The 25829-nt window shown below is 46.9% G+C and overlaps 2 protein-coding genes across 2 annotated transcripts; one reads left to right on the top strand and one right to left on the bottom strand.

Annotated features, from left to right (window-relative positions):
* Nucleotides 1-983: 983 nt before the first annotated feature.
* LOC308218924 (uncharacterized protein) lies at nucleotides 984-17356 on the bottom strand (the record flags this gene model as incomplete). The annotated part of the gene is made up of 20 exons (XM_080613454.1): nucleotides 984-1475; nucleotides 1973-2060; nucleotides 2234-2318; nucleotides 2936-3011; nucleotides 3288-3350; nucleotides 3525-3673; nucleotides 4895-4931; nucleotides 5428-5516; nucleotides 5610-5687; nucleotides 5812-5874; nucleotides 6908-6991; nucleotides 7207-7292; nucleotides 8042-8202; nucleotides 9221-9313; nucleotides 9744-9864; nucleotides 10994-11056; nucleotides 12592-12732; nucleotides 15273-15310; nucleotides 17062-17118; nucleotides 17201-17356. 20 exons carry the CDS (start codon nucleotides 17354-17356, stop codon nucleotides 1365-1367), a joined length of 1839 nt encoding a protein of 612 aa, XP_080469580.1. The 3' UTR covers nucleotides 984-1364.
* Nucleotides 17355-25826, top strand: LOC308218518 (chromodomain-helicase-DNA-binding protein 1-like; the record flags this gene model as incomplete). Its single annotated transcript, XM_080612697.1, is given in 5 exon segments — nucleotides 17355-17473; nucleotides 22859-22932; nucleotides 24029-24058; nucleotides 24061-24138; nucleotides 25708-25826. Coding segments are annotated over 5 exon segments (420 nt in total).
* Between the last annotated feature and the right edge of the window lie 3 nt (nucleotides 25827-25829).

Below are 25829 nucleotides of genomic sequence, written 5' to 3'. Positions count from 1 at the left end.
TTCCTTCCAAGTCAAGTAAGACTACAGTGGTCTCTGCTCCTGTCTGCAGGACAGCTTCTCCAGCAGCCTGATCACAGGCCCAGGATACCTGCTGAGGTAGGCAACAGGAGATACCTCTGAGCTTTAACTCCCAGCTACTCCAAAATGAACACAAACACTTAGCTTTAGTTACTCCTAGGCTTTTGTCTTGTCTTTCATGTGGCCCTAGTGCTGCTGGCAGGAGATAGGTGCTTCAGAGTTTAGAGTCTGGGGCCTTTCATTGAGACACAGCCTTTGAGCCATGCCATGTTTCCTGTAGTACAGCCTCATCTCTAATCCATGTCTTTATTCTACCTTGATTACTTTGGGAAGCACATTTGGGTAAGAAGGGGTTGGCTTCTTACCTAGAGCAGGCTTTTTGCTGCATGTGGCTTTGTGCAACACCTTTCTTGAAACTGGGTGCAATTCTTGCAATAGCTCAGTACCATTTTATACAGATTTTACCTGTTTGGCATAGGCTCAGCACCCGTCACACAGTATTACCAAGTAGCTTCTTCCATTTGAGCACCTAAATGATAGACTTATACTTAAGCAACCACTAGGAATAAAGAGGCTCTCCCAAGGCCTAGTTTGGAAAATAGAGATGTGCAATAGAAAGCCAGAACCCTGAGCCAGGGCTTCAGGTCACGGAGTTGATAGGGATTTATGCTCTGCTTTTAACCCCTCTTGCGTGTAAGGCTGAAGGTAGGTGAGCACACCCATACCTTGTGCAGCAATTAGATTGACTTTACACTGTTTATAGCATAAGAAACAGCAGAGCAGTGATGCTTCCATAGCTACAGGCTTTCTGTTCTGCTCTGAGGGACTAAAGGGCCAAAACACACACTCCTTAGCAGGTATGCTAAGATCCTTCTCATTCCAAGGGAGCTAGGCATTACTTGCTGCCTCTCCCTCTCAGAACAGTACCTTGGTTACATCCTGGAGCAGGAGTAGTTCTGTGAGAAGGTTTAAGGTCTAGAGACTGTATCTGTTCATGCATAGTACATGAACTGCCCACATGCAATCCTGTAGATGTAAGTATCTTCCATTTTTACACCTACATGGAAAGAAGTTGCAGAACATAGTTGCAGCTTCCCCTGTGGATAAAAACACAGTGAGGAACTAGCTAGCACAGTTGATCTCCCCAGTGTATACTGGATCATCCAATAACAAGGAGGGTGTAGAAATTATGCCTGCTCAGCATCAGTGCCTGCTGGGCTCAGTGTTCCTCCCCACTCCTCAACTGGCTCTGCTGCTAAGCGTTACTTAGGTGAACATTGAAAACAAATCCTCTCTGATGCTTGGTCAGGTCAGGTGGGGAAGAACCAGACTCTTGGTCACTGCCATCATGCGAGGATGTCGTAGTAAATAGATGGTTTTTTGGTCTGGCAACGGAACTGCTCCAGCTTCAGGCCAATCCTCAGAAGAACAGCTTCATCCCACCACTTTGCCATGACCTGGGAGAAGATGGGGGAGTGGCTGTAAAACAGCATCATCACATACAGATGCTCTTGAAAGCCCTGGAAAATACATCCTTCCCCCCAACAGCACCTAAAGGACATGTGTTTTTCCCTGTCACCCTGTTAAGGATGGCATCATTGCACTGGGATAAAGGCAGCCGTCTAACTTTTATCTAGAAGACATGGAACTTTCATTTACATGAGACCCATTTCAAGAGAGAAGGGCCTAAAGAAGTTAGAAATAAGAAAAAGAGTAGTGACAGGTACTGCTGCAAGTAGGGAGAGAAATCTAACTCCCAGGTACCTGAAGAGTCCCTCTGCTATTCAGGAGTGAGTTACTCTGAGGCAAATCTCTTCTTCCACAAGTTAAAACATTTATTACCAGTACCTGCCAAATCCTTAAGTGTGGAACAGCAGGAACCTGGTCATAGTGGTTCATGACAAAGCCAGCTGGGAATTCTGTGACCCAGCATCCACACAGAGCAAATACTCACCTGGAAACCAATGGGAAGCCCAGCCATAGAATATCCAATGGGAACCACAATGCCTGGAATGCCAGTAAAGTTCGCAAGCTGCATGAACCTGGGGGAAAAGCTGTCATCAGCGTTCCTGCCTTGGGACAGCAGCAAAGCCTTTCTTTTCTGGGAGTCAGGATCTCTCTCCTGCACTACAGCCTGAGCTCCATCAGTTTGTGCAGCTAATCTCCAGCTGTTCCCAGCCTCTTGTTTCCACAGTGCAAGCAGCACTCTTCTTACCTCATGGACCGCACTGTGAAGGCTGAATCACTGCTTCCAGTCAAGAGGTCGGATTCATAGATTCTTGGGGCAGTGGAAGGAACAGCTGTGGAGGGATCACAAAGTGACTGAGATTGAAAGGGGCCTCACACAGGCATCATGTCTAACCTTCTGTCTCAAGGAGTGTCAGCTAGAGCAGGTTCCTCAGAACCATGTCCTTTTGAACATCCCCAAGAATGGAGAGTCCACAGCCTCTCTGGGCAACCTGAGCCAGTGCTTAAAGAGCAATGAGAGAGTCAAGCAATGGACAATCTCCAAGGAACAGCTCAGTTCATTAAAGCCACATGGTTGATGCACATTGGTGATGCAAGCTCACACTCCTGCAATGCAATCAAGTCACTGGGATTTATGAATGAAGCAGTTAAGAGTCTACTTAGAGCAATAACATTTGCATACATTAGTAATGTCCAGTCCCTCTTGTGTAAATGTGCAGGCTCTGCAAGTACCAAGGAGTTTCTCACTACCATGAATATAGAAATAGTCCAGAAATACACAGCAGCCTTTGCAACCAGGCTGCATTTTCTTCTAAAGGCTTGAGGCACAGCAAAGCACATGCACAAAAGTCACACTTAAAAATAGGGAGGGAAAGTTAATAAAGCGATTGCTCTTAACATGCACCACAGAGCTGCTGGGGACCAGCTCTTCGGCCAGGCCTGCCCATACCTGGTGTAAGGATACAGTGCGCGGTGGTGAAGATGTCCTGCAGGAATCTCATGCTCCGAGTTCTCTGTCGATTTGCCTGCAAGCAGAGAGACCTGTGTGAGCAGGCCTCTTGGTTCACAGGTCTGATGTTGACAGACTCTGCCCACCAAAGCCTATGCCTTTGCAAAGGAAGACCTCATTCCTGCAGTTTGGAATCAAGACACAGGACATCATGTCCTCTGTGGTGCTTAACAATTCAGCATGCAGAGCGGTACAGCTGGTGCTATCTTTCCATGTGTATAGGGAGGTTAAAACAAGCCTCTACCCCACTTCTACAGTTTCACTAGGTACCTTGTCACAGCATGTTTCTTACCGTAATATAATCCAGAGCTGTGAACTGGGAAGCCAAGGCCAGATTAGCCCGAGTGTCCAAATTCTGAAAGAGAAAACCTGGATCATGGCTCTGCTTGCAAGAAACTGGACATGACAGCCAACGAGTTCTCTGCTTGTATCAGTAGTCATCCAGCAGGTGGTTTGTCATAGAAGCCTCAGTGACACTGACATGCCACTTGCTCAGCTCCTGCCCCTGCTCCAAACTGCTGCTACTTACCATTTCCTGGAAGTGTTTATTGAAGTCAGGTTGCAGGAAGTCCCTCATCTCACTGAGAATGCAGATTACATGTGCTACCCGCACCTCCTCCATCTCTGGGAGAGACACTTCAACCACACTGGCTCCCAGACTCTGCAGGTGCTCCACAGCTGTGTACAGAGCAGGTAAAGCACAGAGAGCATCTCTGAGTTCACAGAACTTCATTGAAGGGCTGCAAATCCCCACCCCTTAGGCCATCACAAGCATCTTCAGTGCATCATGTGGTATGCAGGCTGCTGCTGCTGTTTCTCATAGGTGAAAGCCTTCAGCCTAACTAGATCCAGTTTTCCAGGAGGGCAGGGTTTGTAGGCTGGTTCCCAGTTTCCCCCACTATACTTCAGCCAAGTTCATCTCTTCCCTCTAGCCTTTCAGTCAACTCAGAGTGAGGGTGGACTGACTATGCTTCCCTGAGCACTTCACATAACCTGTATTCTATGAGCATGAAGTGATCCCTTAGCTTCATGAGATTCCCATTCAAAGCCTCTTCTGATTCATAAATGTAGAGGAACCCAGAGGATGCTCAAGAGACCAGGTCATCAATACAGGCTTACTGAGTCCTGATGGATTTTAGAACACCAGGACTTTGGGAAAAGTCAATCTTTTGCAGTGTAAGAAGAGTCCCCTTCTTTCTTTGACCCCAACTTCTTCATGAATACCAAAGGTTGCCTATTTTCCTGGCTCATGGTGCATCTCTCCTAAGAAAACTCGACCCATCTAGAAGCATGAGTGTCTGTGGAAATAAGGAGGCTGAAGAAAATCCAGGCAAACAAAGCCTGAACACTGTGAACTCTTTCAGCTCCAACACATAAGAGCCCAACTACTGTACCAGGCATTGTACAGTCTTTCTTGCCCACCCCCAAGTACTCACCCAGGGTCAATTTTGCTTTGTTTGAAATCTGACAAAGCCACCCTAAAGGCACCAGTTAGCTCATTTTAAGGACATACCAGAGAACTGGATACATTACAAAGCCCTAGCCCTGTCTTTCCTACCGAATTGTGTTGTGAAACAAGTGCCTCCCTTAAAAGTCTCTTACTATTAAAGCCTGCAGAGTAAGTATTCCTGAGCACAGCTCTGTCTTTATACAGAAGCTTAACACACTGGACTGCATTCTTGCATTGTAATCTGACAAGCCCACAACTGCTGAGCTTTTTACCCCTCAGCAGTTAGGAGGGCTTCCCTGTAACAAAGCTCCTGCTGTTTGTCCAGCCAGACCTCTCAACAGCTGCCATTAAGGACTTCAGGCAAGAGCTTTGTAACATATGTAAGAGAAGCACCAAGTGATCTCATGACATCAGGCAGAATAAGAGACTTACAGACTTTTCCTCTTTACCTTTCTCACAGATGGACAGGACTTCTTCATCACATTCCTAAAGAGTAAGAGCAAAGAACTAAGTAAACTACAGTAACTGCCCTCCTCTCCTTGGGGAGCCACTGGGGCTAATGGAGCTTCCCTTGTTCCTGTCTTGAGTGGTAGTGAAGCACAGCCCTCCAGGACTGCCTTAGGCCACCTGCTCCAAGAGAACTGCTTGCAGGTCATACCCCTAAGGAGAAGGAAAAGTCCTCTTTTCCAGAGGCAGGGATAGTTCTTCTCTGCACTGGGGCACAGCCAGAAAGAGTCCTTGTTTTCTCTCCAGGGAAGAAATGTTGAGCACATTTGTGAGGGTGCGTTACAATTGCCAAGCTGTACTATCGTGCAAGCCCACTTTCTACATGGGAAGGGTGAAATACTACTCAGCAGCTACAGCACCATCACCAAATGGATACTGTCATTACTTCAATGATAACAGGCAAGAGAACAGTAAATGAACTGAATTCCTTTTAAACCTCATTTTGCAAAGCAGCAGAAAGAGAGAGAACAGACACCTTAAAAAATGTCCAGTCCACTCCCAGTTTTAAGCCTTTCAGGTCAGGAGCACACATCCCAGATAGGGTTGCTTTGGGCTGTTTGAGTCCTGCAGGGAATAAACAAAGAGTTCCTCTTTTTATCTAGGATGCCTCTAGGAAGACAGAGGATCTGGGCTCAGGGAGGGAAAGCTCTCACCTACCATAGGGATAGAGCGGATCTGGCTCAGCAAGGATACTGTAAGCAATGGCTGCATCTACCACTGAGGTACACATAGGGCCTGTAAAAGAGAGATAAAACTATGACAAGGGGTAAATAGTGCCTTCCTCTCAAGGTCTTTTGTAGGCACAGACGCCCTCCCCTGCAAGAGCGCCACAGAAGGGCAAGAGCATAAGTCCCCTTACCTACGCTGACTGTGGAGTAGGAGAGTGGCAAGCTGCCATGAGAACTGATGCGCCCAAAAGTACCTGCAGACAAGGAAATGGGCAGTTAGGAAGATGTCATCAGTCACTGGGGAGATCTGACCCACATGGCTCTGGTACACCCAGTAAGCAACATACCCATGCCAGCCACTTTACTTACTGTCTGTGATTTCAGAGCCCAGTCACTCAATCTTTCAGTACCCTGTTCTGCTGGCCATGACCTGCCTCATCAGTCAAACAGCAAGAGTGAAACTGGTTTCCCCCCACTAAGAAATTATTTAGTTGAGGGGAAATATGTGCAGGGACATTTCGAAATACACGCATTTAAATATGCAGAAGCAGCGTCTATGATATGGAGGATGGGAAAGATTTATCACCCACAGCAGGATTATCACCCACTGGGAGATCTCACTCACTTCACCAGTGAAGCTTCATACTTGGGTCACCTTTCTGACCAGTTACACTTTTGTCATCATCATTAGTATCTTTGTCAGATGAATCAAGATTAATCAAGTTGATCACACATGAAGGATGGGAAAACAGAGTAATGGCTGAGTATCTACTCTCAGATGAAGCAGCAGAGATCCTCTGGAATGCTAAACTACTCCCAAAAGCTGCCATCTCTTCCAAATGACAATCCTGCTTTGCTGTAGACACTGCCCTGTGCATTTCTTGTGTCCTCTGCACATTACATTAATTCTGACTGCATTGCTACTCTTTGTAACACTGAGGTAACAGGAATAGCTGTGTCCTGGTTTCACACACACCTATTACCAGGTTTAACTTACCAGATACAACTCTGAGCAGCATCAGCTTCTCCATACAACAGGGGTGATGCAAAGCGTTGTGGGTAGAGATGCTTTTCACCAGCTCACTACAGATACCCAACTATGTTGGGAACACCTCCCAGCAAAGAAGAAAGATTGAAGAGGGACGAGTGGGTAGAAAGAAAAGCAGCACACTGTGTTTTGTTCAGCATTTGACTCAAGCAAGTTAGGTTTCTCGGAACATCTCTTCAATAGCCTGCACTGAGAACACAAACAAAACGCACACCCCCTCCATGGTTCAAGTACTCTACCTTTCAGCCCCACCACGCCACAGAATGAAGAAGGAATCCTCACAGAGCCACCTCCATCTGTGCCAATGGCCACTGGGCAGAGACCTACAAATAAAGCATGCATTGGCCTGTGATCAGCAAGACATTGCATTGCCTTGATCATTCTACCAGCAGCTGTAGCCAAGACAGCACTCAGAGCTCTTTGTTCAGCCAGGAGTTCCCTCTAGCTTCTAACCCCCCTCAGAGAAGCTAAATGCCTGTGGTACTTTGGCTCAGGACCTTCCTTCCACTACCCCTGAACTCCATTGAGAATCACCTACCTGCTGCTACAGCTGCTGCTGACCCGCTGGAGCTCCCCCCTGTGAAGTGGTTCGGCTTGTAGGGATTCCTTGGGACCTTGTGGTACCTGAAGCAGACAAAAGAAGGTTGAATCTTTTCCTAGGAAGGACCAGATGCACTACAGTGTAGGAAAAGATCCAGAAACACAGCACAGGGATTCTGATCTCTTCGTAAAGAGAGATATCATTTAATCCCAGATAGTACAGTGTCCCTAGAAAATAAGATGCAAAAACCCACTTCTGGCTCTGCATACAACCTCTTGTTACCATAAGCAGCCTATTCAAGAGGCTCGAAGCAAGAGGAAGGATGCTGCTCCAGCCCTTATGTCTGTGACAGCACTGTGCCATTACTGCATACCACAGGGCATTACACAGCTCTAAAAGGTGGAGTAGTTGTTAGCCAGCAATTCTTACAGACAAGCAAGTCAGGGTCTCCAGCTCTGCCCTTCATCTCAGTTCCCAAAGCCTCCAGTCTGACCAAAGTCCCTGGACATCAGAAACCTGCCAGGGTACCCAGCCAAACCTCACACTGTGAGGAAATGCCCTGGCAGGTTGTTATAGCTGAGGGCTATATAACATATATGCCCTTAACATACTTACTCAGCACCTGCATCCTCTCCTTCCTCTGGTTTCAGGAGCCTTCAGGCTTTCATGGCTACTCTGACCTTTAATTCTACAATGCACAGGGTTCTCCCTGCGCAGGGTGCTTCTGTTATTCTCACATGCTTGCGCTACACTTGTACCCTTTCCTGTCAGTTCTGCACAGACTTTCAGGTCTTTCTAAATCAGGGGAAAGAGAGGGGAAAGGGATTTTTACCTATTAGGGTTGCATCCAGTTGTTCCAGTCCCTAGTTCGTGCATGTTTGAGACCCCAATAATGATAGCTCCAGCCTCTCGCAGCTTCTTGGCCACAGTAGCATCTTCTGTTTCAGGCTCTGTCCCAAGATACACTGTTCCCGCTCGGTGATGATAAGGTACCTCAGCAAGAAGACACACTATTCATCCTAAACCCCTGGCAAGGTAGGCTAGCACATGCACACTTCAACCCCACAACAGATCCCAGGCATCAGAAACCACAGAGGTAAGTAAAGAGCTAGGAAGCTTCACTTACCAACTTATCCTATGTTTGTTTCTGTTAGGAAGGACACTTAATCCTTTAGTATTTGGTCCTTCTCCCATGAAGAGAGGTCCTTTTAATACCATGATCCAGAAAAGCAGGAACATGTAGATGTTCATAAAGTCTGCCTGGCTGCAGCAATGCAACTGCTACTCCCAGGGCTGTAGAACAGTCGTTTTGGCCCCACAGCACACAGGAACTCTATTTCCCATTCTTCTATGGACAGAGCTGCAGTTTAAGATCTGCAGTGCTTGGAAGCAAGGCCCAAGGCTTAGATGAATGCCAGAAGACCATATGGCCCCATTTCCAGGGTATGCTAAGTACTGTTCCCTTTGAGGCAGCAATGGAAGAATCTGTACACAAACAGGGCTGCCACCCTATGGGTAGGTTTCTGCAGAGCCTACAACAGCTTGATGGCACTGCCAGGGGTATTTAATGGTAGCTGGTGTTAGGCCAAAGGCAAAACTCCTTGTGAGTGGTGATTTTGAAAGTAACTCCCATACTTCTGACACATCCTTTGAGTTATCCCTAAGGAGAGAGGGATGCTTTGCCAGTGGAGCAGTGTCAGTGCTGGAGAAGTACAGATAGCTACACCCACTGCTACAGATGCCTTTATACATTCTCACTTCATCATAAAAGAAGCTGTTCTCACCCTCTACTCCCTGTGGATTAAAGAGATCAGAACAAAGCAGGCAACATGTCTGCTGTACCCAAGATCTGTCTTCACTTGACAAAACTTGTTAATCCTACTCATTGCAAATGCACACACTACCCCTTCTTACAAACATATTCTCAGGCTTCTGCTAAGGAGTTTGCCTTAAAATCTTGTCCAGGTTGAGCTCCTGCAGCATGAACTGAGAGCTGGATAAGGTAACTCACCACTTTGAACTCTTCTTTCAGACACACTGGGATGCCATCCAGATAAGACAGGGTACATTTATTCCTGTAGCGAGCAGTGGAGGCCTCAGCCATCTGCAGAGAAAAAAAAAAAATGTATATATATTATAAAAAACCCACATATGTATGTAAGTATTTAGTTGAGCTGCAGGTCATCACCAGTACTGGAATCAATATCAAAAATGGCTCTCTCTGGCTGCTACTAAGCCAAACTATGAAAGTTTCTTTCTTCCACCATATGCTGATGGGAAATTACTACTTGGAAGCATCTATGCTAACGGATGCCACATAAGCACACACAAGTCCCATTTTAAACGTAGCAGTCCAGCAAGAAACAGATTGCTTTAATGCTACCTCGCTTTGCAGGAACAGACTTGTTGGTCAGCGTCTACACAAGGAAGGAGGAAAGACATATGTATTTTCCTGTGCAATCTATAAGCAAAAGAGCCTCTGCCCCTTCTAACGGGGTGACAGAGGCCCCTTTCCTACCAGAGGCAGACATTACCAGCATTATTTGCTCCGGGTCCCATTGCACTATGGCTCTGAGTGGGGGTGTGGATTTGTCGCAGTCCTCCAGCACAGCAATGATGTTCTTTGCTACCTGGGATGGTGTCAGCTTCCCACTCCTGCAGGACAGGAGAAGGTGGGACCGTGTTACAAGACCCCCAACACCACACCCAAACACCAGGTTTGTCTCTCATGGGGCTGTCAAGCTGTAAGCAAGAACAAGGTAAGAGTCTGTGTGTGGTGATGGTTTCAACACAGTTGACACCATCAAGACAGAAGACTCCCTTCCTTAAGGGGAGGTTTTACCTACACAACATGACTCCAAACCTTAGAGTAGGGGCAGGAGCTAGGAGAGTTGCCCAGATATTCCTGATCCACCATATAAACAGGTAGGTACAGCTGAGAGCCTTACAGGGAACCCTCAGGCTCCTGAAAGCCTGAGGCTATGAAGCTCCCATAAGCTAAGACCAAGAGGCCTGTACCCTTTACAGAGAAAGGGAGAGAAGCCTGTTACAGAGAAGGGTCTCCCAGCAGTACCACCATAACTCACCTCTAATAAACAGAGCATTCCCTCCTGACTAAAGGCTATGTTACACCATAAATACATCTCTCTCTGGCCAACATGAAAGCCTCACAGCGAGGATGCACCTCTAACACCAGACTGCAGTGTCAGGCCTTTACTCCACGGCTGCAACCTGCTGGCAAAGGTGCGGAACAAGCTCCAAGAGGATTTATATGAGCGCCCCACTCCTGGCACATGTCCCAGAGGCAATCAGGGGTTATTGTGCAGTCAACAGCTCACAGAACCTCAGAGTCAGGGATGTGCTTCCAGCTCTTTGAGCTGGACACATTTACTGAGTAAAACCAGGTAACAAGCAGCTGGGGAACCAAGGGATTCTTCAGAGCCCCACAATATGTGGAATTCACACTATCCAGCCTCTCCTCCTCATTGATGTGTTTGGGCAAACAAGGTAGAGTAGAAAACTTCCCCAAACCAGAATGACAATCATCCAAGGAAAACAGCATTTAAATATCCTTGCAGGGCTTGTAAAAGTTGTGCCAGCTCTCCCAGCTGGCTTTTCTTCTGTTATTCTGTTAGAGGGAAAGGACTGCAGAGGGTGATGCTAAACATTGGTACCCCAAGGACAATCCTAACCAAGAGATTTTCCTGAGAGCTCATGGAACACAAGCAGCTCACAGCAGGGGAACATGCAAGACAAGTTGTTTCCAGACCACGATTTCACTTACTGGTAGCACTCCAGGTAGTCTTTGATCCCTTTGAAGCTAAACCCATTGCTAGGAGAATCAGACCTGCAAAGAAAGGATTAAAGGGGCAACTGTGACCCATGAAATCCACCTCTGTTTAGACTGTAGACTTCAGCATCAGTCCATTGCAGTTTTGGGCATCACTCACTGACCTGCTGGCCACCTTTTGGACCACTAGCCTATGTATTTGAGCTCACATTCTGCCAGCTTCCTTGCACTCATGCCAGACACCAGGTACACTAAGGGTGCCACACAACTAAGGCGTCAGTCTTGCTGAGACATCCTGGTTGCTTCGTACTTCCGCTGCAATACACTTGTCATTAAACTGTTTGACATCTGAGGTTTACATCTGCTACTCACCACTGCAACACCACAGGGTAGCTAGGATATAGTGGTAAACCTACTTCCAGGATCTCTGTCACTAGGCTGATCCCAAGACAGCCAGCAGCACATACAGTGTGTGGTGTGGGAGGAGGAAAAGGCACTATGCAGCACACAAAGATACACATCAGCAAACTGCTTAAAAACAAAGTTGATGGCTCTAGCACATAAGAAATAGGCCATTTCTCATCACAACAGGATAAACGTAAGAGCTAGCTTCAATTACTACTCCTGTGATGGCTCCATGTCATCATGCAGACCAGAAGCCATGTCCTGGAACAGGACAGTGTACAACACCATAATGTGCTATGCAGGGAAGTGGTGAGACTCCCTGTAATACTCAGTATATCACTGGTGGAGCTGGGGACACAAGAATCAGAAGGCTGCACTCACCCTAACTAAAGCCTGTAGGAAATACATCTCTCCAAGGCAAAGGAGCTGAAAGCTTTTCCTTGCTCTAGCTTAAGAACTCAAGCAGGGAGCAAGATTAGTCCTCCTAAAAGCTGAGATCTATAAAGAGAACCCATCCTCTGAGCTGCTGCTGAAGTGGAGCTCAGACAGGATAGGCTCACAGCTAAGAACCAAACCCAAATGGGGACAGCATTCCTAGCAGCCCAACTGCTCCAATCTCACCATCTGACTTCAGCAAGACATGCAAGCCTGAGTGATGGCTGGAATCTAGTGGGATTCAATCAAGCCCAGGCTGCAATCAAGAAGCTGAACAGGCTTTTAGCCAAGCAACCTAAACCTGAGAACAAACCTTATGTGGATTGTTTTCTTTCTCATTCCTTCTCTCTTCCAAGAGTACCCTGTGCTCTCTTTGAGATTCCTTGCAGGCAAGAAACAGCACACCTGCAAATTCATGTAAAGCCAGCCACTAAGTATATCTGCTCTGATAGTGCAACCAGAGCCCTGGCAAGGGCAGGATTCAGTCTCTCCCCAGTAAGGAGATTCCCTGAATCTTGTAGAAACTTCACATTTCTTGTGAGAACCAGTGATGTGTAAGTTACACAAGGAAAGATGAATGACAGCACTATCAGTCTGTAGAGCTGACAGTAGACTGACAGCACCATCTCCTTTGTAAAGAAGCTGGGTGTGTAAGAAGATTTGAATCCAGATTACTGCCAACAACAGCTTCCCACTTAAACAGTGCCAACATATGTGTTCTCCCACCCTACTTTCACACATCAGACACTGACCTTGCATCAAGCAGCTGCTTGATAATATCTGCAGTGCTTTTAGCCTCAGACTTGTCTTCTGTGATGCCCGCAGCAACCTCTGGGATAAATGTGGGATCTTCATGGATGTCAAGTGAACGCATGAGCAAGAAGTTTTCCAGCCTGGAAGAGAGTTACACACAGTATCACAGTATCACAGTATGTTAGAGATTGGAAGGGACCTCAAAAGATCATCTAGTCCAATCCCCCTGCCAGAGCAGGAACACCTAGATAAGGTTACACAGGAATGTGTCCAGGCGGGTTTTGAATGTCTCCAGAGAAGGAGACTCCACAACCTCCCTGGGCAGCCTGTTCCAGTGTTCTGTCACCCTCACTGAGAAGAAGTTTCTTCTCAAGTTTAAGTGGAACCTCTTGTGTTCCAGTTTGTACCCATTACCCCTTGTCTTATCATTGTTAGCCATTGAGAAGAGCCTGGCTCCATCCTCATGACACTCCCCCTTTATATATTTATATACACTAATAAGGTCCCCCCGCAGTCTCCTCTTCTCCAAACTATAGAGACCCAGCTCCCTCAGCCTTTCCTCATAAGGGAGATGCTCCACTCCCTTAATCATCTTTGTCGCCCTGCGCTGGACTCTCTCCAGCAGGTCCCTGTCCTTCTTGAACTGAGGGGCCCAGAACTGGACACAATATTCCAGATGCGGTCTCACCAGGGCAGAGTAGAGGGGAAGTTACTGGTAGTTTGCAAGCTCTCTCATGAGTAATTTCCCAGCCTGTTCAAAGGGAACCTTAGTCAGGAACATTGTGTCTTAGCAGTCTGCTCTCCCAGCAGGGAGTTGCACTTTTCTTTCCCAAAGGCAGCACCACATTTGTTATGCTTGCTTAATAAAACCTCCTACCACTTGACATAAAGCCAGCAGCCTCCAATAACTCCAGCTGGGAAGAAATGGTGAAAGTTTTCAATTTGCTTTCACCAGATGCATCACCCACAGACCAATAGACAGGATTGGAGAGGAAAAGCAAAGGAGAAAGGAGTATAAGTCATATATTCAAGCACTAATCCTCCTAAAATCATCACCTCCTCAGACTTTTTCATTACCTGCTTCAACATAGTTCATTTGCAAACAAATACAACAGGGAGTGCAGCACAAGGCCAGTGCTTGGAACATGTAAAGACCCTGTCTGTTGGTTGATACAAGGTGAGTGGTGGGTACTGTCTACCTGGGTTTCTCTTCCAAGGCTTTCATACAGTTTCTCACAGTCTAGACAAGTGGTTTGTGTAAGGGATGAAGAACTGGCTGGTAGGCTGCATCCAGAGGGTGGTGGTAAATAGCTCCTTTTCAAACTGGGGACCTGTCACCAGTGGGGTCCCAAAGGGATCAACATTAGGCCTAATTCTGTTCAATATCTTCCTAAATGACCTGGAAGATGGGATCAAGTATACCCTGACCAAATCGGCTGATGATACCAAACCAAGTGGGGAAAGTGGACACTCTGGAAGGGAGAGCCACTCTGCAGGAAGACCTGGATAGGCTGGAAGAGTGGGATAACAAGAACCTTATGGAGTTCAACAAGGACAAGTGTAAGATCTTGCATCTGGGTAAGCGCAACCCAAGAGCGCAGCACAGGCTGGGTTCTGCCCATGTGGGGATCAGCTCTGTGGAAAGGTACCTGGGGGTCCCGGAGGATAAAAGCTCAATAGGAGTGAGCAGTGTGCTGCTGTGGCAAAGAAAGCCAACAGGATGCTGGCTTACATCAACAAGGGCATCACCAGCAGGCATAAAGAAGCCATTATCCCACTCTACTCTGCGCTTGTCAGGCCATACATTGGCATACTGTGTTCAGCTTTGGTCCCACTATACAAAAAAAGATGTGAACAGGCTGGAGAGGGTCCAGAGAAAGGCCCAAAGATCCTCAAAGGACTGGGAAGCCACATGAGGAAAGGCTGAGAGAACTGGGTTTGTTCAGTCCAGAAAAAAGAGAGTTTAGGGTGACCTTATCACCATGTTCCAGTATTTAAAGGGTGGCTACAAAGGAGATGGAGACTTCCTTCTTACAAGGAGTCACATGGAAAGACAAGGGATAATGGGTACAAGTCACTCCTGGGGAGATTCCAGTAGGACATCAGAGGAAAATATTTCCCAATGAGAACCATTGGGAAAATTGGGATAACTGAGCCATTGAGATAATCTCCCCAGGGAAGTGGTAGGATACTCAACTTTGGACACTTTTAAGACTCAGCTGGGACATCTTGTCTAGGTCACGCTTTGGCTAGAAAACTTGGACCAGGTGATCTCTAAGGTCCTTCCAACCTGGTATTCTAGGATTCTATGTCAAGAAATGACCTGCTGTATAACACGTGTCTGAGTGACTCAAAAAGCCCATGTTCCACGTAAAAATTCAGGGGTACCAATTGTCTGCAATACATTCCTCAGATGACCCATTAAACGACAGGCACACTATGCAAGCCAAGTAAGAGGCTCCTGGTGCCTCTTACCTGAGCGGCTCTTAGCACAATATACACTTGAAAGCACAGCTTCTGAACAAAAACTGTAGTAAAAAACATCTATGAAATAACCTTGCTCACTCTCCAATCAATTTCTGCAGCTTCCCTCTTAGAAAAGGTCTTTTCAGATAACCCTTAAGTGGTGCACAATGCAAGAAAAAGAAGCTTGGAAGGGGAGAAACCTCGCCACTCTTACCTTAATACAAGTGGCAGTAAGCAGATCTGTCCAAAAGCCTAGAAGAAAGTAAGCAAAAACATTGGTTTGCAATAGTAAGACCTGAACACCTTCCTCACTAGACAAAGAATGTGCAATAGCTGCAGTCTTGGAGCACCCTAGAGAACATGCAATGCTATGTAGTAAAAAAATAGCACAAATACTTGTGTTTCAGGCCACAAAATAGGCCCAAAATGCTTTCCTTCTCTCACATTTATGTAATTACAAAGAGTGCATTCTTCTTGCTCTCCTGCCTTTGTCTTCCCTTTACTCAGCCTGCAGCTGCAGGCTGCAACAGTGTTAAGAGGCATATACATAGCTCCTTTCCATTACCATCTTCATGTTCCACAGATAATGCAAACATTGAATAAGACAGAAGATTATTATCATCATCTTCATCAACCCAGTTAAGATCCTACCTGTCACTCAACTACCTCCTGCAGCGAACAGAGCCAGCTTGGAAAAGCATGGGAAATGTAGAGACTCCATAGCAGCAGACAGGGAAAACACTTTGGATAACTTGGTTCCCAGTGTAGCAATACCATCAGCCCCAAATAAAGCAGCCTTGTTCTATCCTGTCTTAACAGCTCAACAATGGACTTTCAAAACATGTTAAGGGATGTACAAGTACAGTACAAGTCCGAAGCAAGGCTCACACCTCTAGATCCATGAAAAGGTATGTTGCCTCACACCTTACAGAAGGATTACAGTCTCTTTTCTAATCTAATGCAGCACAATCCTGGAGGAGATTGAGAAACAAATGTCTCTCCTCCAAAGGGGGTGTCAGGAAAGGAAACAAGCAATAGAAGTGGCCACAAAGCAAAGGATAGAAAGGTGTTCTGGTTATTATATCCTGGGGGAAAGCCACTTGCAAGGTATTCTCATGAATAAACACAGATCATCACTAGCATTTACTCCAGACCCAACCAGCTGCCAAGGTCTGTAAACAGATCACACTAACCTTGACACCAGCTCAAGAGGAAAGGCCAAGCAGCAGTAACAAAATCCACCTGCTTTCAGGCAGTTGATGCTGCCACAGGTTCACTACCAAGGGGATGCAGGCTTTTCTCCCCCCAGCACCCTGCCATACAGTGGTCACATCTCAGCACCGGCCACAGAAGGAATCTACCCACAGGCTCACAAATCCCCCCCCAAGGGGAGCAATGGGGGCAGCTGCCTTCAGCACCAAATCCCACCCAAGGGGAAGCAATGGGGACAGCTGCCTTCAGCACCAAATCCCACCCAAGGGGAAGCAATGGGGGCAGCTGCCTTCAGCACCAAATCCCACCCAAGGGGAAGCAATGGGGACAGCTGCCTTCAGCACCAAATCCCACCCGAGGGGAAGCAATGGGGGCAGCTGCCTTCAGCACCAAATCCCACCCGAGGGGAAGCAATGGGGGCAGCTGCCTTCAGCACCTGCCTGAAAACCTCACTCCAAAGGCTGAAGCACCTGAATCCTTTCAGGTCCGAGGAACGCCGGTCGCGGCTGCATGATGATGTTGGATTTGGGCCCTCAATGCCAGAAGACGCTCATGACACCCTCACCCTGAGGGTGCCTCTCCCCACCGCATCGCACCCAGTGGACAGGGCAAACCCCAAAACACGCAGAGCAAACACGCAGAGCACCACAACCTCCTTCACCAAACGCGGGCTTTACCTCCCCATCGAGCCCCGCTCCCTCCACAACCCCGGGGGCCTCGACCCCGTCCTGTTCCACCCGAGCAACCCCGGGTGTCACGGCCTCCCCACTCGGCCCCTTGCCCGCACTCACTGTGTTAGCCACATGGACGAAGAGGCGCAGCCCGGCGCCGCACAGCCGCGGGGCCCACTGCGGAAGGGAGGCGAGAGGTGAATAGCGGGCCCTGCTCCCCGCCGCCCGCTACCCCCCTCCCTCCTTCCCCGGCGCTCACGGAGCTCCGCGGCGGGCTGCGGCCCCGCGCCTCGGCCCGGCCTGGCTCCCGGCGCTGCAAGGCGGCCGTCGCGCTGCCCGTGTGCCGCCGCACGCAGCACAGGTACACGGCGGCGGCCGGCAACACCGTCGCAAGCAAGAACGGCAGCAGCGCCATGACCACCCTTCCACCAACCCGCGGCGGCAACGAGGCGGTGCCGAGCCTGGCCCCGCCTTGCGGCCCGCCCGGAGCTGAGGGGAGGGGACGGCAGCTGTGGCAGCAGCTCAGGGGCCTGTAATTAATGGGGGTGTGAATACAAGTGGCTCCAATGAACCACAGTTACTGCAGAGAATTGTGCAGCCTGCCTCAAGGTGCAGAGCTTCCCTGGCGGCTTCAGGCAGGCTCGCCTCGGCTTGGTGGTGGGATGGATGCTTGGCTCCTCCGGCACTGCTGCTACCCCCTAGGCTCAGGCAGCTCTGTGCTTCAGGACACCATCTACAGAGCAATGTTCAGTGGCTTCCAAGGGGGTTGATGTTGAGCATGAATCATAGATGTAGAAGCAACTTGGCTGGAAAAGAGCTTTAAGATCATCAAGTCCAACCATTCCCCAGCACTGCCAAGGCCGCCACTAACCCATGGCACTGGGGGCCTCCTCTACACGGTGTGTGAACGCTTCCAGGGACAGTGACCCCAGCACTGCCCTGGGCAGCCTGTTCCAATGCCTGAGCACCCTCTGGGGAAGGCATTGTTCCTCATCTCCAGTCTAAACCTCCCCTGGTGCAGCTTGAGGCTATTTCCTCATGTCCTGTCACTTATTCCTTGGGAGAAGAGACCAACCCCACCTCGCTCCATCCTCCTGTCAAGCAGCTGTAGAGAGCAATAAGGTCCCCCTGAGCCTTCTCTTCTCCAGACTAAACCCTGCAGGTCCCTCAGCTGTTCCGCATCACACTTGTGCTCCAGGGCTTGCACCAGCTCTATTGCCCTAATGTTCTAAAGTACTTTCCATTGCCTAACACGTGTTCCCATGGGTGGGGAGCACCCAGGCTGTTTGTCCTGCTTCCATGTCTTCCTTAGCTCTGGGGAGCCCTCATTTCAACCCCTGTGCTAGCTGGGGTTTGTGTTCCCTGCAGGCTGGTGAGTTAATTCCCATGCTCGGTGTGCACATTTGCCCTGGGGAGGAGCAGGTGGCAGTGGCACAGTGTTATTAACAACACACAGCGCTGGAGTCCAGGTACAAGGAAACATCTTGAGAACTCCTACTTGACTTGTTTCATGGGAGGTTTTTGACATATTGTGCCCCATAATAAGGATTGCAATGGTGGTAGTAGCCACAGGGACCTGCAGTTGAGGTCTGTCCTAGCTAAAGTGCAGGAAAGTTGGAAGACGTCTTGTTGAGAAATGTTTATTATATGATATTAGAGTGGAACAAACATTTCCAGTAGCCTAAAGCGTGTCCCTGGCTCTGGTACTTATATATATTAAAAAGTGGCTGGAGGTGAAAATCGAGGTGTCTTTTAGGAACACAAAGTAGCAGTTTAATGAGCAGATTAGGTTTCTTATACAGACCTTTGTAAAGGCTCAGGGCATTTTTGTGTCTACAAGTTGCTGAATATAGTTTAATTTAATGGATTTGCTGTAACACCAGTGCCTGCTCTCCAGGAAGGTAAAGTACCTTTCCTTCCAGGGTAACTGGTGTGCTATTCCTGGAATGTAGATGCTTGGGAAGGCCCTGTTTCTGGTGGCTTCAAGGAGTAACTCTGCATAGAGTGTATTGGTTGGACAAAGCCTTAGGTGACATGGTATGGTGTGAGGTGTCCCTGCCCACGGCAGGGGGGTTGGAACTGGATGATCTTAAGGTCCTTTCCAACCCAAACCATTCTGTGATTCTATGATGACTGTGTAAATGTAACAGATTTCTTTTATTCCCAGGCATTAAGCTTCGTTCCTATCAAATAAGTGTAAACTGGCTGGTGCAACCCTATGAAGTCCATAGGGTTCTGTATCAGGATATACTGTTGTATATACTGATATATCCTGATACATCCTGATACAGCCATACTGGACTTCATAGGGTTCAGTTGGTTTTATTCAAGGGGTCTTAAATAATAAACAGGTAGTTTTAAAAAGTGATGTATGGCAGATCTTCTTTTTGTGGCTGTGGGAGGAAAGGTCTTTGGAAAGGGCTCCAGATATCAAGGTCATGTTTTGGGATCTAGCCTTTTTTGTCACTGATGATGGATCTTATTCAATATTCTATTGACTCTGGTTTGTGCTCAGGAATCTATGGGAACTGGATACAAAGCTCAGTAAAGAGATAGTTTCTGTAGGTTCAGGCATTGAGTGGAATTCTTTCCTCAACATAAAAAAAAAAAAAATCTTTTCCTTGCCTTCTAAATGATTTCTCTACTTCTTTATTTGACAAAAAGAAATTAATGAACAAGGAGAGATTTCTGATACTTTGTTCTCTGTCTGTTCTGAGTAACTGGAAGGAAGAACTGGAGAGGTAAGTTTCAAGAATTGTCTGGCTCATCATATCCTTGCCCAGCAAGTTACAAAGATGTTCTTCACATATGCCCAGGCCAACAGTTTTCTTCCTTTCAAAAGAAAAACAAGAAGTAAAAAGGAAAGCTACTGAACTAACAAATCAATGAAACTATGCAGTTAATGCATAGTCTTTACAATGCTGTGGTGTACATGAATTCATCCAACATAAGAGTATTGGCTGACTTTCAGTCCAAATGCCCCCCACTAGCTCCTTGCTTCTTACTGATTTGTAACCCTCTTTGCTTAGCCTCTCACAGGTAAAATCTGCTGAAGACAGCCAGGATTCTGTATGGTGAAAGGTAAGACCCAAGTTGAATAGGATCTTTCTTGGCATGCTCACATATGCATGCAAAACTGGTCCTCTTCAAATACTTCCCCGTCTCCTTCTGCTGGGAGCTTTGTGACTTGTGCTGACCACTCTGAACCTACATCTTTTTCCGCATTCCACAAGCAGGAATGGGTAGCAGTGATAACCCTTGTCCCAATGTGATACTGCTGGTGCAGTGCCAGAGAAGAGGTAAAAAGTAAGATTATAACAGCTTGTGATTACAGTAGCTGTCATTACTTTTCTCAGGTAGTAAGTGGCTACATTCCATGCTGTTCCATTTCACCATAGTTTGCAAGCAGCCAAAAAGATGCTCTGTTTCTTAACTGGTATATTTACTTGAGTCATAAATCATGATTCATTTTCCTTCATTGTAGATTTGCCTGAAAGATGCAGCATTTCTAAAATCATGACTCTGGTTTTCATCTCTTCAAACTGGATTCTGCACCTCTGTCAGTGGTAAGTTCTTAAGTGTATGTTTTGTGTGTGTGAGGTCCCATGCTTGTTTCACCAGAGCCAAGGATGTTCTTTGCTTGTGATTAGAGCTTTGCCTTTACTAGCTTTCAGTGAAGAATCTTTAATGTCAGCTAAGATGTAAATGAACTCCCTCCCCAAGGACAATTTTCAAGGCAGTTAACTCAAAATAGTATGATCCATAGTGACTTACAGCAGTACAGTAAATATCTGCCCAGAAGACTTGATATTTAGAAAAGAGGAGTCTTTCAAGAGCTTCACTTAATACTTAAAAAGGTATTAGATGCAAAATTTGCTACAATTGACTCGCATTACACTACAGTGATCATATGCTGTTACCACGGCCTCAAGTTTATTGCCTGTTGCCACCAGTCAGAGCTACGGAGGGCTTCTGGAGCATTATGCTTTCAAGCTAGATGAATTATAGAGCTGACATTCAGCTTGTAGGAAGTATTGTCATGGTTAGACAGCACTTTACAGAAGCCTACACCTGAAATAGAGAGGACTTTTTCCTGTTTTTTACTAATAGTGCCAGTGCCCTGCAATAGTGATGAGTGCTGTGACAAATTATGGGGGCAGGCGGATATCATGAATGGCTCAGGATTTGTGTAGGAGCAGAAACCCCACTGACACAAGTTTGGGTCTCCTAGAACTAGTGAGGCCTGCTGTGGGCACCTTATTGTCTTCCAGCAAAGCTCCTGTCCTTGGCTGCTGCTGGAAATAGCATGTTGTGCTAGATGAACATGTCATGGGAAAAGCCAGGCCTAATGGAAGGTGGCCATGGCCATATTGTCCTTACAGTTGTGTCATGTCCTGCACTCCTGCATGTGATTCTTCTTATTTTGCAGTTTAGCCCTGTTACATAGTACCCAGCGAGAGCAAGTAACTAGCCCTAGTATCACAGAAATGGCAGCTCTGGTGTAATTTCCTACGTCTAAGGCTGTACATAACCTCAGAGCCATGTCACTCATGTTTGGGCTTTTTTGCCCTCTAGCCTTTCTTCTTGGAAAGGCAGTTGCTAATCAGTTGTACCTTGTCCTGTGTCAGAGCACTTGGAGCACTTTGTAGAGGTGGGTCAAAGTTATCAGGTGTCACATCACCACTCCTTACCAGCAGTATAACAACACAAATGAGTTGAGCAAGAGCCCTGCTCTAATATAATCTATTGACAGATCAGACTCTGCTCTGCACATGAGCTTCCACAATGCTTCACACTGCAGTGTCCCCTCTGCAATCTAGCTGCTGAGCCTGTAGAATAAGAATAATGACATTTGACTGCCCTGGCAATGGAGAACCACTCTTCAATAGCAAAGAGGAGAATCAAGGCAAACAGGCTGTGGGGAGAACTTAGGTTGCTGTGATTCCAGCCCTTGTGTTCCACTTGGAAGAGAAGTGTGTGGTAAGAAAAGATGGAGGGCTAGGCTTTCCCTCCCCTGCCCTATTTATTGTGTGTTACTGACTACTTGAAAGAAGTCATTTCAGTACAAGGAGCTGTACCAGAGGTGGTCTGCATTCTTGTGCAGCCTGTGAAGCAGTGCCTCCTGGGGCTGTGATTTCTCTTTGACAACTTCCAAAGGACAGAGCTTCAACAAACCTTGGGAAGTTCTGATGTGGTTGTGGAGGCTTTTGTCCTTCTGCTGTATAGCACCTTGTCAGTGGATGCCTCTCCCTTGAATGTCTTTGCCACAGGACCAGCCCTGGGCAAATTCTAGACTTGAAAACACCTGTATTCTGCTCTACAGTAAAGTCTGGTTTAAACACAGCACTGTCTGAGGTCTAGAGCTGGGAGGAAGGAGTGCTGATTTCTCACTTATACATGGTTGTAAGTAGAGTTTCATCTTTGAGGGTCATTTGCTGGAGGAGGAAATGCTCTACTGTCACCAAAGTGCTGACACTACGTTCTCCCAGTGCTTAAGATGCCTTTTAGTGTGTGATTTGAGAGCAGTCTGGTGTGGCAGGCCATGTGGTGAGGTAGAGCTCGTGATGCTAGCTTGAAGCTGAGGATCCTTTTAGACAGGCTGCTTTGGATCCTCAGCAGGCTGCATCCAGCCAGCAGCAGAGCTGTGCCAAAGCCTTATTACCTCCCTGTGACTCCACACTCTAGACATGGCAACTGATGGTGCAGATGAAGCTAACTAATTGCATTTGAATATGGGGCTGAAAAAGTAGTGAGGGAATGGGCTATGACTCTGTGAGGCTGAGTGTATAGAGTGGCGAGGCCCTGCTATGTTACAGTGACCCACAGTGACTTGTTCAGCTGTTGGAGCCCCTCTACCACTCTGTGAAATGCTGTCACAGTATGTCGAGGCTCATGGTGTCTCATGTTCTTCTTCCAGTGGCCACCGTGTCTTGCTCTTTCCTCAGGTGACTCAACTGCTTGATACCCTGCAAGCCCACATGGACTATAGAGGTATGTTCTGCACACTTTGGCAGCGGGGGTTTGTCTTAATAATCACTGCCATATATCGTTCCTTTGATTTTGTTTGATCTGCCAGGGATGGAGAAGGGGCTGTGATGAAGATATATTGCTGCTTAGTAGATAAAACCCATATTCTTGCAGTGGTGCTGTGAGTTGGAGGGCCTTGAGTTCAGCTCTTTGCTGTGTTACCACCTGCTTGAAATGAGCTGGCACTTAAATGTTGTTCTTTAAAGTAGTGTCAGCTTTGGTTCCTCAGCAGAACTGAGCTAACAGATGGCAAGGTAGCAATATTTTGTTACATATCCCTGTTCAATCATGTATCTGAGTCCTCAACTAATTACACTGAAGGCAATAAACTTGCTTTAGATTCAGTTTGTCCATCACAAAGTGCAATTGGGCCACATTCATATCAGGAAATTAATTTTTGATTAAAACAGTTGTTGGCAGTGGGGCCCCAACATATCTGCTTGGGCAGGTTGGACCAGACCATTTTTGGCAAGGTCAGCAAAGTGGTTTGGGGACATTTTCTTTTGTTTCAGTCTACATGGCTCCATGCCTACTTAGGATTTCCTGTGAAAGAGGCTTTTGTTTGGTGTTTATAGTTTTGGATAACGAATAATACAGGATAAAGCCAAATGTAGGGCCATATCCCATACTGCTCTCAGGAAAGCACACATCGAAAGCCATGGGAGTTTGCATAAGGAGGATCCGATGGTTGTTGGCTTTTTTCTTGGGGCCAGCAGCCAGCATACCACGGTCTGAAATGGGATTGTGTGCTGATGTTCTTTTACTGAGGCTGTGAATGTTCCTATTGTGTTTCCAAATAGCAAATTAAATGCTAAGAGTCTCTGCTTCAGACTCAGCTAAATTCCCCTTTGCCAGCAGGTAATCTGGAAGTCAGGGTCACTCCTTCAGCTTATACAAGGTTTAACTGGGAAAGAATGAAGGAGTTGAACGCAATAAAATGAGAATGAAGGCAGGAGGATTTTGCCTTGGTCCAGGCCAGCAGTGAGACACTAAAGAATGAAGTAATGGGGGAAGAGCAGAGACGAGATTTCAGAAACATACATGTTGCATGTTTGAAAAGGCTACAGTTACGAGTGGCTGGATGGTTCTGTTTGAGAGAAGAGAGACACCTCACCATTAACAACTTCAGCCAACAGCCCATCTTCATCTTCCTACTGAACACCAGGGGGTGTAAGGAGAGCAGAGACAACCAACCTCTCTTGCTTTTACACTCTTCTTTTGCGCTCTCTGGCAAGATTTCAGGGAGTTCTGAATCCTGCAGAGCCTGTTCATGTGGGGATTTTTGAGGGAGAAAAGACACATTCTGAACTGGAGTATCTCAGCTGGGACATCTGGTTTCTGTGCTTTCCTTTCTGTAGCTGATGCCAAGATACTTTTCATATTGCAGCCACTTGAGTTACTTGCTTTATTCCAAGTTCCATAATGCCTGTCTCTGTGCCAGGTTGAGCTTAAGGAATCTCGCTAGCATTTTATTCCTGCAAGCACCAGACTTTAGATGGGAACAGCCTTCCTTTAAGTAAGATGGTGGAATTGCTTAAATTCACTGAGCATGGACGTGCTCTATAGCTGGCAGATAGATTCAAATTAGAGCCTCTTACCTTCCTGAGACTATAAAGAACACCATGGGACTGCCATCTGTGCTTCCTCCCCTCTTAGCTCCTCAGGCAGATCTGTGTCTTCTGCAGAGATTCAAACCTCCCTGTCTCTGTTCAAGCACAGAGGCAGGCTTCTGCTTGTCTCCAGAGGAGGAATCCATACTGCTTCATCTCAAGCATTGAAGTAGGGCTTCCTTTGGCCTTCTCGTTAGACTTTCCTGGACAAGCCTGGCTCCAAGGATACTGCAGTGCATTGAGTGGAGGATGTGGAGAGACTGAAGAGAAGCACCTAGTACTAGATTGTAAGAGTAAGTCTGTCTCTCACCACAGTGCCTGAACTCTCCTTGCTCATGTCAGTCAGACTTAAGAGTTGTTTTTTACTGCACATTGCTATTGTTTTTGCTGCACATTGCTATGTCTGGCCAAAGCAGCTTGTATTCAGCTGGGAACAGGAGTGCTAACAGTATTTCCATCACTGTTACGAACAGAGATTTTCAGGTGGTCTGCTTGCAGGGATGTTGTGATTCCAGTGAAGAGGTGCTTGGCATGAGCTGGAAGAAATGTAAGGCAGCAGCTTCCCTCTCTTTACCTGCGGTATGTAGTCACAATAGTGGGTATAAAAAACCCAACAAACCATAAATAACTTCTGGTTGGTTTTGTTTTCATCCCATGAGAACCCAAACTCCAACCTCAAAGATTTTAAGTCATATAAATACCTAGGATCTGGTTCTTGTACAGCTAGGCCTGGTGTTTTCCACTGTTTCAACAGTGTATTTACCAGCTGCTTCTTTGCTGCAGCCAAGTGATGACTTGGCCAGTCCCTTGTAGCCTCAGTGAAGGCAGTTCTCACTGCCAGGAGAAGGGTATGGCTTGTTCACCAGTCTGATATCCAGTCACTTTTGTGTTAGTTTACTTGCACCCTATCATTCTTTACTACGTTGCACAGCACAGCTTGGGTTTGGGCTGTTGCAGGAAGCTGAAAACGGAAGCTTACCCATCTTTTCAGATCATTATGAGACTTAAATTTTCGACTAGGAGATGAATTGGAGTTGATCAGATCTGACAGACGCCTGCATAGCATAAATTCTCCAGCTTCTCCTTCATTTTCTGATGGTGACGTTTTTTGTCACCTTCTTCTTCGTAGGTGGAGTTGGCATGAATCTGAGAGCAGCAGATACAGTTATTTTTACTGATGGTGATTTTAACCCACAAAATGACTTGCAAGCAATAGCAAGAGCTCACCAGATTGAGCAGCACAAGTGAGAA

The sequence above is a fragment of the Psittacula echo genome, assembly GCF_963264785.1.
Source record: "Psittacula echo genome assembly, chromosome: 3".
NCBI classification, from domain to species: domain Eukaryota; kingdom Metazoa; phylum Chordata; class Aves; order Psittaciformes; family Psittacidae; genus Psittacula; species Psittacula echo.
Note: the sequence above shows the minus strand (reverse complement) of the source record. Positions and strands in the feature narration are given on the sequence as shown.